Source organism: Eulemur rufifrons, chromosome 30 (genome assembly GCF_041146395.1).
Source record: "Eulemur rufifrons isolate Redbay chromosome 30, OSU_ERuf_1, whole genome shotgun sequence".
In the NCBI taxonomy this organism is placed as follows: Eukaryota; Metazoa; Chordata; class Mammalia; order Primates; family Lemuridae; genus Eulemur; species Eulemur rufifrons.
Window position 1 is genome coordinate 52,531,896 of NC_091012.1, and position 13,290 is coordinate 52,545,185.

Consider the following 13,290-nt stretch of genomic DNA (forward strand, 5'->3'; position numbering starts at 1 on the left):
AACCCCTGAAGCTGGAGATGGGTCCTAAATAAAGAACTCTAATTACAACTTTGATTCTTCATCATATCCCCTTCCCCACATCAGCAGGTGCAGAATTGAAAACTCAAGTTCAAATGTGACTGCCATTTGGAAAGGGACCTTGCAAATCTGTTTTAGTTAACTTTGTTATTACATGCAGGCAGCTTGTAATGTGTGTTAAAAATTGTGAAGGGGAAAAAAGGCAATTAGCATTAAACGTTCAAATGAATGGTTTGTGGTGCCTTTAACTATGGATATGATGTTTTGGGAGTTCTCCTCGTTGGCTCTTGTAAGGTTTTAAAAGGATTAGCCCATGAAAGAGATTGGGAATAGTGTTTCTCAGAAGGTGTACAAAAGAAAAAGTTATTAAATCTGTCCATTCCTAGTCTCAAATTTTGGGGGGTATAATTAATAGTGGCAATATTTAAAGATGCCCAGCCACGGCAGGATGAAAAAATTAAGACTAATCCAACAAGTAAAAATCCAATTTAATGTGGTTCTACTTTGAGACAGAAATGGACTTGAGGGAAAATATTAAACACATTTAAGGACACTGCTGCTAGGTGAAACAATCCAATTAATGTGGTAATTAGTGTAGATCCAACTCCCCCAAATTGAGGCCTAAATACCATATCTTGAAGGATGAGTGGGGTACATGTATCATAAGGACATAATTTCATTTAGCAAACACCCCACCTCACCCAAACAAGTACTAAGAGGTGACAGTTTTTACAAAGTTATTGTCCTTGTCTCTTTAGAGATGGGCTGCTCCTCAAAAGAAAGCAGAGTTTTGTTTAAACAAGATGATTGGGGATACCTGTACTCCCAAACTTCACATAGGATTCAAAACATCATTTTATAACAGTTTGGTGCTGTTTGTTTTTAAGCTAGGGCTTTTAAAGACGTGGAATGTCAAGATCAAGTTAGAGCTTAGTCTCTGAGGTTGCTGGTAAATACTCAGGTTTGTTTTTCTCCTCCTCTCCTGTCACAATTTCATTCCCTTGACTTACTTACCATAATGTATACTGAAGTAGCTTTCTTTAATATTGTTTGTTTTTTTTTTTTTTTTTGAGACAGAGTCTCACTTTGTTGCCCAGGCTAGAGTGAGTGCCGTGGCGTCAGCTTAGCTCACAGCAACCTCAGACTCCTGGGCTCAAGCAATCCTTCTGCCTCAGCCTCCCGAGTAGCTGGGACTACAGGCATGCGCCACTATGCCCGGCTAATTTTTTCTATATAGATTTTTTAGTTGTCCATATAATGTCTTTCTATTTTTTAGTAGAGACGGGGTCTCGCTCTTGCTCAGGGTGGTCTCGAACTCCTGACCTCGAGCGATCCACCCGCCTCGGCCTCCCAGAGTGCTAGGATTACAGGCATGAGCCACCGCGCCCGGCCAATATTGTTGAAATGTTAAAAAAGCATTACCACTTAGGACTGAAAAGAAAAAAGGTTCTCTCCAACAGTATCTACTGTCTTCTCTTTTCTACTCCCAGGATGAGTATTTTTGCTTTTATCATAATGTTCAAGGGGGAAATGAGTAGGTATCAGATCCCCAAAAAACTTTAAAGTTTATACTGAACTAAAATATAATTATACTTTGACTATGAAATTTTAAGGTTACTTTTATTTACAAGTTTTGAAAAATGTACATTTTTTACATGGGTTACTTGTGCAAAGTTAGAGTTGGAAGAGTGATAAATGCATAAAAGGTGACAATAGAACATTAGACATTTCCAAGCCTTGTCCGACACTGCTACTTAAAGGTATTGTATATTTAAAAGTATAAATATCCAAAGAAAGATTGCAGACATTGGCTTTAAGGTTCTCATAATGCTGAAAGGGAAGAAGAAACTAAAGCATGCAGCAGTAACTCAGGATTTGAGTGGAAAATAGTTTGTCACAGATATGCTCCCTTCCTTGAACTAAAATTTAAAAAAAAAGATTGAGGATTGTTAAATTTGTTCATCTAGGGCAACACTGCTCCTTTAAAAAGATTAAAGGATCTCCAACTTTCTCTAGCTCAAAAACTGATGATGATTTCCATTTCTCTGCTCCCACACCTCTTTAAAAAAAGCAAAAACCCAGAACACGAGTATTGACACAGGATGGGTGTGTCCAGTCAGTGTCTCCCAAGGAGAGAATGTGTCAGTTACTACAATTGCTGTACTCCTTTGGCTTTCTCCTTTCTCCTTCCTACCAGTAACTACCATCTGGTAATTTATATTGCTTAAATCTTAGCATCGTAAGATTTTTAGCCTCCATTCCTCTTTCAAAATTGATGTTTACATGGATTTGTTTCTCTGTTTTATACAGGCCATATTCCAAACACATTCACTCCTAAATCCAACACAAGTGAAGGACCAACCACGATGAAACACTTCAGCAATCATTTTGTTAAAAACAACATCCTGGTCATCAAGCTATGCATAAGCACCATTTGTATAACATCATTTTAAAAGCTTAGTGTAAAGCACAGTAACAAAACTGCCCAAAGACTGTAGATGAGATACAACAGAAAAGGAATTAAGCATTAGTAATTTTTGCAAGTAACCCAGGTACAGTACATTTGATTTCATAGAGGGTGTTTTCTGATGTTCAAGGAGAAGGTAGAATGGGCAAGAAAAGCTTGGCAAGGGAAGATGGAAACAGAACAACAGCTATTTTGCTTTTAATAAAGTCAATGTAATGACACTGAAGAAGAGGAAGGTGACAAACACATCAATGTATATTTTTCTGATAGGCAGCCTCTTTTGCTGCACCCAAGGTCAACAATCGCGCCAGCTCTGTTCTACTATTGCAGAAACACGCTTTTCATATTCCCGCTTGTTCTCCTGGTACAGCTGAGCAGCCTGGCTGTTTGCTGGACTATTGGGATTGGGTTCATCCAATAGAGACTAGAGAGACAATTTGTAAAATGTCAGTTCCTTAATGCAAAAAATATAGGTTCAGAACAAACAACTATGTTATAAGGTAATGACATTCAATTGAATTGTCCTACGTAACAGCTATATTTGTCTTTAGCATACAAACTTAGTTACATTAATGTGCTAGTAGCTAGGCAAATATATATATATATGTGTGTGTGTGTGTTTTCTGGTGACTTGGGTCTTAATGGTATACATTTTATCTATAAAACCAATAAGCTTTGGCCCAAAATTAAAAAGTCTATTATGACCTTCAAAAACAATTCAATTGCTAATATAAACATATTAAAAGTCATAGTCACATTAAAGAAAAATTCACCTGTATGGATGTTAAAATGGAAGACACATCGTAAGTTGGACTCCAACGATTCTGAAGTATGTCCAGACATATACTACCATCTGCGTAGACTAAGAGCATAGAAGTAGGTATGTTACACATAATAAGACCGCTAAGGTTTTAACATTATAGTCAAAACAAAATTTGTCAAGAATACTTTACTTTTTAAGTTTAAAGATTCCTAGGCTGCTTCCCAGTTAACTGCCTAAAAAGATGAGTCATAATCATCACTAGTGAAATAATCAGGATGATCAGAGAATGCCAAATGTGATCCATATAAAACTGGAAGATACTTAGGGCTCATTCTTCTGAAAAGGCTGCCGTATTATCTGGGAAATCATACACATTTTCTAACTGGGTCTCTAGCTATCCATAGACCTTTGAGAAATTCATCCCACCAAATTTGTAAACTATATCTCCTATCTGAAATAACAAAAGATAGTTCAGCGTTCACAAGGTTTCATTTTGGCATAAAGATAAAAATATCTGATACCCTGAAAAATATTTCATTGACCTGAATAAAAGGTAAGCTGTTCTAGGCTTACTACTATTTTAAAAAAATGGCAAAATGGTAAGTTAGAATCACCTGTGGTGCTTTTCTAATATACTGTATGCCCAGCTTTCAACAACAGAATAATATTCAGTAGGTCTGGAATGGAGCCAGGGCATCTGTATTTATTAACTGTTCCATGGTAATTCTGGTATGCATCCAGAGTTGAAAACTACTGTTTTAAATGCTAGTGAAAATAATTACAACAAAAGACCACCCCAATCTGGCCCAGCATTAAAAGAAAACCTCAAGAGTATCTTTATTTTTGTTTAATGAGTAAATGACAAAGATCATCAAAATCAGGAGGCTCGTAGACTCCAAACAAAGGGAAAGTACTTTCACTGCTTTAGTTCTAGGACTATAGATCAAGATGGCAATAGACCACCATGTTTTCAGGAAGCTGCAAGCTGCCTAAACAAGTAATCAGGCACTATAGACAAGACAACAGAAATGTGGAATACTCCATAATAAACACTGTAATAGTTTAAAATATTGTACTAAAAGTGATACTTGCCATTTGGATGAAACATCTTAGAAACAAATCTAACTGTAGGTGGTTTATTAGGATATTCTTCAGTGAATTCTATTGTAAGCTTAAATGTTCCTGTAGTTAGAAAAGAAAGGTTTAAGAAAATGTATTTATCACTTTGTTCAGTAGTACTTTGTTTTCAATGCTACGTGGGTTTTTTCAAGTATTAAATAATGCAAAGATATAAGGGTAGGGAGGAAAGAGACAGAGGTAAGAAACATCTTTCTAGGAATTGCTCTAAGAACTACTCAAAGGTGATTCATTTTTTTGTTTTGCCATTATTGTCCCCTAAACTTAAAGACAGCCATTATAAACTCAAAATTACTGTCTGCAGGATAACTTTAGCCACTGTATATTTTGAAAACATCCTTAAAATAAAATGACAAGAAACTCAGCCCAAAATTTGGCCTTCTTCCCTTAGAAGACCAACAGACCTCAGAGGCCTATTTTAGTCAGCTATCATCTTAAACTCCCCAGTGATTTTTAAATGGACTAGAAGAAATGAAAGCACAAAGGTTCAAAAGCCAATGCTAGAAATACAAATCCATAATCAAGTTATTTTTAAAATAGAAGAGAATAAAATTTAAGCCTCACCATTTTTGTACACAATGTGTACTGATTTTGTTCATCTTCCTGAGGTGGCCAAAACATTTTAAGGAAAGTATCAATTAATCCATCTATACACAAAGACCAGGGAAATTATGTAAGTGTATTAAATGGCTGGTGTATGGCAATAAGGAGTGATATGGTTGAACTAGATAGAGAGTGTATATTCTGCCTATACACATTCACAAATTCAAGACCAACTTGGGCAACATAGTGAGACCCTATCTCTCTAAAAAAATAATAACTTTTTTTTACTATCAGCTCAATCACTTTATTGGTATCTATTTTATTATAAATTCACGTCATTTTATACCATGTTCTGAAGCTTTTTTAATTAATAATTCTTTTTTTTATTTCAGCATATTATGGGGGTACAAAGTTTAGGTTATATATATTGCCCTTGCCCCCCCCACCCCCGAGTCAGAACTTCAAGCGTGTCCATTCCCCAGACAGTGAATCTGATTTTTACCCAAAACTCTTCAGCATAATCTATCTTTACCTTAAGAACACCCTTAGTGGACTTTAGGAGATTCATTTTTTTTTTTTTTTTTTTTTCAGACAGAGTCTCACTCTGTTGCCTGGGCTAGAGTGCCGTGGCAATAGCCTAGCTCACAGCAACCTCAAACTCCTGGGCTCAAGCAATCCTTCTGCCTCAGCCTCCCAAGTAGCTGGGACCAGAGGCGTGTGCCACCATGCCCAGCTAATTTTTTCTATATATTTTTAGTTGTCTGGCCAATTTCTTTCCATTTTTAGTAGAGACAGGGTCTCACTCTTGCTCCGGCTGGTCTCGAACTCCTGACCTCGAGTGATCCTCCCGCCTCGGCCTCCCAGAGTGCTAGAATTACAGGCATGAGCCACTGCGCCCAGCCTAGGAGATTCATTTTTAAAAAGAAAACATTTATAACCAAATTCTAGAGGACACATCTATCATGAAAAGGACATACTAGTACCTTACTATTACCATTAATTTTTAGATAACATGATGAAGAATATTATATTCTATAACCTTTGTATTCAGCATATATACCAATATATTTTGATGAGGAAGTATTTCCTCCCAGTGTTTCGGTAGTATAAGCCCTTGAGAACATATTCCTCTTGCTTCAAGTGTGTGAAGTGAAATCAAAATACCCTTAAGGGTTCCTCTCCTTAAGATTTCATCTCTTTAGCTAGGGCCTGGCTGTCCCAGAAACTTCCACCACAAATGGTTTACAAGGAAGAAGCAAAAGTAGTTTGGGGGCTCTCAATTTATATAATACATTGGAAACAGCAAAACCAACCATAAATCAGTCTTTTCCCTAACTGGAAGTTCTCCAAATATAAATAAGGGGTATTCAAAAATGGTCAAAAGTATTTTTTGTAGCCACAGTGTTCTAGACATCTGAGGAAGCATCATCCATGGGTAGGTAGCAGACTGTTCAACAGAACGAATCACAAAAGGGCACTGTCATTTAGCCTGAGTAATTCATTAATGCCTAGAGGGAGATACACACCATCAAAAGCAGAGCCAGTAATGTTAAAGGGGACAGTCCAGATACATAATGAATTCCATAAGTATCTTTTCAATTCATACTACTTAAAACATGAGAAGCACCCTTGAAATATTTAAGTAGCCAATCCCTAGCAAAGTGATGTACTATTAATAAAGCTGTGCCCAGCATGAAGCAGCTGGAGTAAAATGAGGGAAAAAGAAGCCAATGAAAACAAAGCCTACTAGAGCTAAAGCAAATACACAGTTAATCTGCACATAAAGCTTAGGTATAAAAAACTAGCACCAATCTAGTAGAGGAAAATTAAGTCTAGCTAGCCCTTGCTATGGATCAGTTCAAATGATTAACTGCACCAAAGTAGTATGTTCTCAGAATCACTCTCTCCTGCTGCCATTTCTTTTTATTGTACCCCTGAAGAGCAATGACATTTACCTGGGGGTGAAGGTAGAAAGGAAGCTAAAATATTCAGGTGACTGTCCAGTTTCCTAGGGAAATCTGAGTATTTGAGACAAATTATAGACTTATTTGATAGTGACTTACCTCACAACATTTTGGGGACTGGTAGCATCAAAAAGGATTCCGATTCGGCAACATAAGGATGTATTAAGTAGCTTGCAGAAATGTTTTTGTTCCCACCTTCATACTGAGGGGTGGGTGTGTGTGTGTGTGTGTGTGTGCGCGTATAAAATTCTATGTGACTGAGGGAAGACATGACATTGAGAAAAAAAATAACAGAAAGATCCTTTTTTAAAAAATACTTCAAATATTAAAGAATTTCATGAGTTGAAATACTTTTAATCATCTTCAAAATATATTAAACTTTCAAAAAACCATTAACACACACACACACACACACACACACGCATATACACAAAACTGAGTGCATGTAAAACTATCAATGACAATTTCCTGGTTGTGATATGGTAGTATAGTCATTCAAGATATTACCAAGTGGGGGGGGGACTGGGTGAAGGGCATACAAGTCTGTCTATATTATTTCTTACAATTGCACATGAATGTATAATTATCTAAAAACAATTTTTAAAAAGCAATTAATACATGCTTTTAAAAGTTAATCCTAAATCAATTAAAAATGATGTACCTATTGGTACATGTAGTACCTTCAAGTAAGTTGGACACTGGTCAAGAAGGTACATTAAGGCTAACCTCAATTCTGAAGCTGCTTTGAGATTACTGGTCATAAAGTCTTGATGAAAGCACATACTGTAAATTCATTTAAAAATAAGAAATTCATTATACTCCAACGAAACATTTAAGACCATGTGAGGCTAACAGGCATTCAATATCAGACTGTAGAATGTCAGATAGTTGTGTGCAAGGGATTCTTACATCCATTCGACATCCAACAAATACATATTAAGCACCTGCTGTTTCTGCCCTTGCAGTAGAATTCTGAACCAGATGGTTTCTGGGGGGTCTCTCCTGACTGTCAGCAACTGGTTGGGTTTATACTAACTCAGTATCCTGATGGGGGGTGGCTGAATAGCAGAATCACAGCCCAAACCTCAAAAATCCTTAACACCAGCGCTATGATTGCTCCTTTTAAAAAGTGCCTGCCTTACTCAGATTTTTTTTTTTTTAAAAAAGGGGAAAGGAAAAAAAAAGAGAGGTGTGGTTCTAGACAAGTGGACAATATCCAGAACAACCTGCCACACACTGGATTACACTCAAGCCTTTAGTAGGCAGAAGCTATAGGCATAAGCAGGTTCCTAAGTAGGAGACACCTCCAGGATAACTGGGAACCCTTTGCCCAGATGATCAGGCTCCTTAAAGGTGTTAAAGAAACTCTCTCTTACCGTCCTCAAACGGAGTCCCTTCAGGCCTGCAACACAGAGGACAACAGTCAGTTCCCGCTTCAGGGGCTCCCTTCTCCCTAGTTCATTTTAGGAGATGGCTAGTCCAAGCTCTCCCATCTCCACCTTTGGTCAACCACTGTTGCCGGGATCGGAAAGCCACTACCAATAGATGTTTCGGACTCAGAACACGGTGCAGGCCGCCGCGCCTAACCGCCACCACTCCCCGCCCCGCCCCCCTAGCACCCCAAACGGTTCCCCTGGCAGCGGGAACTGAGCTAATCGAGGCACAGGCTCCGGGGAGGCGCCTAGGCCCAGCCAGACCCAAACATGTTCCTTTTCACCCTCTGCCTTCGCGAGTGGCCCGGCCCGGAGGACACACTGAGCTGGCTCATGGCCCCCATCTCTCGCCACCGCCCGGAACGCAGACTCACCCGAAAATGACCGCGTTCCAAACCATTATATTGTTCTCGGACGGAGCCCCGCTGACTCCAGCTGGGGGATCCTCCTGCAGCCTTCAGAGAGATAGAGAGGGGTTCCCCCGCGTCCGGTACTCGTGTCCGCTCCCGGCTGCCCCCACCCCACCCTACCCGGGCAGCCTCGGGACCCGCCCTGTGCCCCGGCTGGCAGCCCCCGGCCTCGGCGGTCCCTATCGGTTTACCTCTTGAAGTCCCGCATGAGGCGCCGCCGAGCCGGGGTGGACATATCTCTAGCGGGGTCAGGGGTGGGGCATACACCGGGGCCTCGGGTTCCTGCGGCGGGTAAGGAGGCCGAGGAGGCTGAAGAAGCCGAAGAAGGTGAGGAGGAAGCACCCAGAGGAACGGCACTGCCTCTCCGAAGTCGAGGGTCGGTCTGGCGCCGGCTAAGCACCACCCCGGAGTAGACGGGGGCTGAACCAACCTGAAAGGAAAGGGGGGGGGGAGGGTGGAACGCGAACGCCGGACAGGCCGTACCAAGACGGGGCGGGGGGGAGGGGACGAAAGTTGCTTATGTCATTAAACCCCAGCGGCAGGCGGGCAGCGGTGCCGCGCTGCTCCAGGGGTGACAGGCGAGCCGCGGGGCAAACGAAAGCCTACGGTTCCCGGGAGTTTAGTGGAGGAACGGGGTCCAGCTCCACTTGCCAATTCTAAGGCAAACCCTGGGAAGTTTTCTGGTTTTTTTCTTTTTAGTTTTTTTTTTCTTTTTTCCCCTCCTTGCTTTTTTTCTTCTCGTTTTTCTTTTGAGACCAGATCAAATATTAAAGCGCGCGCTACGGCAGGGGACAGGAGAAGAGTGGCGGGGTGGGGGGAGGGGGAGAAGTTTGGAAGTCTCAAACTAGGGGAAGAAGGAGTGGGCAGAGGGAGGCAAAACCGGTTCTCGAAAAGCAGGAATTCTAGGGCCCACAGCCCCTATGGACAGAGGAGACTGGGTAGGGGGAGGAGAACGACTGGTTAAAATCACCGAAAATCAAAAGAATAAATCAGCCTTGACTATGAAAGGGGGCTGTGAGTCCCTTTTCCATGGGATGAATGTGCAGGATTCGAATCCCAACATTTAGGCCAATGATCACCCCAAAACAGAATAAAATGTTGTTTGTGTGTCCTGGGGGAGGGAATGAATGCCTAAGACAAACAGAATAGGGTTGTTTGTTTGTATGTAAAGCTCTGGGCACTCACAATTTGGCTCTGGAACCACATTTCCCCTTGGCAGTTCAACAAGCCAAGTGGCTACTATATGTTCAGAAGAGTCCAGGGTATGAGAATATCCGACTGCAGAGAATTGGAAGGGCAGTGGGTCTGAAGTTAAAGTAACGGTAAGATGCACGTGGAAAAGCTGCAGGTTGCAGGGAAGAGTCACAGTTAGTACGAGGACCTGCAAAAGCAATAACAGTTTTAAAGCAGAAATTTTTAAAGGTCAACCCAAAATAACTTAGAAGGTAGGCAAAATACACACTTAAGATTTATTGATGTAAAACAGGAAGGAGAGCAGGAGTGACTCCATGACAGACTGAACCTCCTGGAATAGGCCAAAGTTTTGCTTTCCCCGGGGTTCTCCCCTTCCCCCGGAATGACGCTAATATAAACTAAAAAGTCCGGAACCAACCAATCAGGAGCCAACATGACCTTAGAGCCAACCAATCAGGAACCAACATGATCGGCACGCCCAGCCTAGTGTAACCTACTGAAAAGTATAAAAGCTTGACTCTCACCCCAGCTCGGAGTCCTGGTTCGTAGAGAGGCCAGTGCGTTGGTGCTCTGGGACTTGGAACCTAGCTGGAGCTAGCCAATAAACTCCTTTGCCTTTTTGCAGCCTCGGTGACTCTGCCTTTAAGTTCCTGGGGCCTAACATTCTGGGGGCTCATCTGGGATCCCAAAACCTCCAGAACGGAATCCAGACCTGAGGAGGAGTTGGAACTCTGAAAATCCATACGGTGCAGGTAACTAGGCCTTGGGAAGTGACTGGCAGAAGGCCTAGGCGGATGTGTTGCTTGGAGCGGAGGGAGAGGTCTCTCGCCCCTCGGTAGGTTTCCGGCGCCGCCGGATAGGGTCCGTTTGGGAGGGAAACCAAGTTGGCCACAGGGCCAAGAATTAGGGATTTGTGGAACGTCTTTTCATCATTGTCGATCGGTATTACTGTCTTGTCGCCATTGTCCTTCCATATTTGAGTTTTTGGTGTCAGTTTGTCGCTCGCCTCGTCGCTTTTGTCCGTGTTTTATGTTTCTACTTCATTCATAGGACTGCGAACTTGATCCGATGTGCAGAGAGACGATTCCCAGTCCCGAAAACTCCTTGATTAACAACAGAGTTAGATGTCCCTTTTGTTGCAGAGGGGGCAGACGAGGGTGGACTGATAATTCTCCATGCCCCGTCACTTCTCCTTCTCCTCCGCAGCCTACAGCGTCTCCCAGTCCTTGGCCCGCGACTCTGCCAAGGCCCCGGAACCCCATCTCTAAAGGCCATCCTTTCGATGATTCCCTCAGTCTCTGGAGTTACTGGTTTTTTTTGCTTGCAACCTATCTTTCTTAACTCACTAGCTCTGGCTTTCGGTATCGGCTTATACTCCATCACACCTCCATCTTGGGGACCTCCACAGAAGTGCGCTCTCACACTTTTCTGCTGGGTCGTAGTGGGAGTCCTCGTGTGGCTGCAAACTGCGTCCCCCCTTCTAATATTCTAACTCTTTTTAGATTTACAGGAACGGGACAGACTCAGACGATGCCTCTGTCTATTCTCATAGATGATTTTAAAGAAGTCAGGGATCGGGCTCATAACCTCTCTGTAGAAATCAGGAAAGGCAAATTTGTTAAGTTTTGTGAGTCCGAGTGGCCAACCTTCGGGGTTGGGTGGCCCCGGGATGGAACATTCGATCTTGATATTATTTGTAAGATAAAAGAAATTGTCTTCAATAAGGGGTCCCTGGGCCGCCCTGACCAGATCCCATACATCATTGTCTGGCAGGACTAGTCCAGGATCCCCCATCCTTGTTGAGGAAGATCCTGCCCCCAGTAGGACACAGCAAGATCATAGTAGCGAAGGGGGCCAGGAAAGAGGGAGAGTCCAAATTGGGGCCCACAAATGGTGCTCCTTCGGACTTGCCCCCTGTTCTTCCGGATTCCACTCCATATCCTGACCTAATAGACCAGGAGTGGAATCCGCCCCCTCCTTATAACCCCGCTGCGGCCCCAGCCCCAGCTGCTGCAGCTCCTCCGGTGGACAGCCCGGCGTACGGGACCGGCAGCGGGCCGCTAGGACGCCAAACCCAGAACCAGTAATGGCTCTCCCCCTGCGTGCAATAGGGCCCCCGCAAGCAGATGGGGAGCAGGCTTACCAATATTGACCTTTCTCGACTAGTGATCTATATAACTGGAAGTCTCAAAATGCCAACTTCTCGGAGAACCCTAAAGATCTGATTAACCTCTTAGATTCTGTTTTATTCACTCACCAGCCCACCTGGGACGATTGTCAGCAACTACTAAAAGTTCTTTTCACCACTGAAGAAAGGGAAAGAATACAGGGGGAAGCACGGAAACTGGTTCCAGGAGATGACGGCAGACCCACCACTAACCCAGGGATCATAGACCAAGTGTTTCCACTCGAATGACCCCCCTGGGACTACAACGAGGCTGAAGGTAGGGAGCGTCTCCGGGTCTACCGCCAGACTCTAATGGCTGGTCTCTGAGCAGTGGCACGGGAGCCGACAAATTTGTCTAAGGTAGGAGATGTTCGCCAGGGGCCGGAGGAGAGCCTGGCAGCCTGTTTAAAGAGGCTAATGGAAGCCTTTAGGCAGTGTATGCCTATGGATCCCACTGCGGATGAGAGCAAGGCGGCAGTAATGATGGCCTTTGTAAACCAGGCAGCCCCCGATATAAGGAGGAAAGTACAGAAGATAGATAGGTTATGTGAGAAGACACTGCAGGATCTATTAGAGGTGGCTGAAAAGGTCTACAATAATAGGGAGACACCGGAAGAAAGGCTAGAAAGAATTAGACAGGATAGAAAATTCCAGGCTGGGGAAACTAGAAAAGCCAGCAAAGAAATGGCCAAAATTCTTCTGGCAGCTACAGGGGGCACATTAGGGAGAAAAGAGTTCGGCGAGGAAGGAAAGGGCCGCCCCCGTAGGGGAAGGCTAGAGAAGGATCAGTGTGCATATTGCAAGGAAAGGGGGCATTGAGCTAGAGAATGCCCCAAGAAAAAGGGGGGCCCAGGGAGGAGAGCATTGCCTAAGAGAGTCTTACTAGTGGGTCAAGGAGAAGATAGTGAATAGGGAAGACGGGGTTCGGATCCCCTCCCCGAGCCCAGGGTAACCTTAGATGTGGAGGGGAGCCCAGTCAGTTTCCTGGTAGACACAGGGGCAGAACATTCGGTAATTACTGAAACCACTGGAAAATTGTCCAACAAGACTAGCTGGGTGCAGGGGCAACCGGAACCAGGCCCTACCGATGGACTACCCGGCGAAAGTTAGACCTGAGCTCAGGGCAAGTGAGCCAAGCCTTTATGGTCATTCCGGAGTGCCCCACCCCCTTGTTAAGAAGAGACATACTCACAA

The 13,290-nt window shown here is 43.2% G+C and overlaps 1 protein-coding gene across 3 annotated transcripts; it reads right to left on the reverse strand.

The window, feature by feature from the left end:
- Positions 1-1,619: 1,619 nt before the first annotated feature.
- On the reverse strand, positions 1,620-9,125 carry UBE2A (ubiquitin conjugating enzyme E2 A). 3 transcript variants are annotated; one of them, XM_069462940.1, is made up of 6 exons: positions 8,927-9,125; positions 8,700-8,773; positions 8,269-8,294; positions 4,341-4,430; positions 3,259-3,347; positions 1,620-2,909 (listed from the first exon to the last, which is right to left on the reverse strand). In XM_069462940.1, exons 2-6 carry the CDS (start codon positions 8,723-8,725, stop codon positions 2,781-2,783), a joined length of 360 nt encoding a protein of 119 aa, XP_069319041.1. In that variant the 5' UTR covers positions 8,726-8,773; positions 8,927-9,125; the 3' UTR covers positions 1,620-2,780. The 3 variants fall into 3 exon arrangements, with proteins under 3 accessions (XP_069319041.1, XP_069319039.1, XP_069319040.1); XM_069462938.1 differs by having other exon boundaries at positions 8,700-8,780; XM_069462939.1 differs by lacking the exon at positions 4,341-4,430 and having other exon boundaries at positions 8,700-8,780.
- Between the last annotated feature and the right edge of the window lie 4,165 nt (positions 9,126-13,290).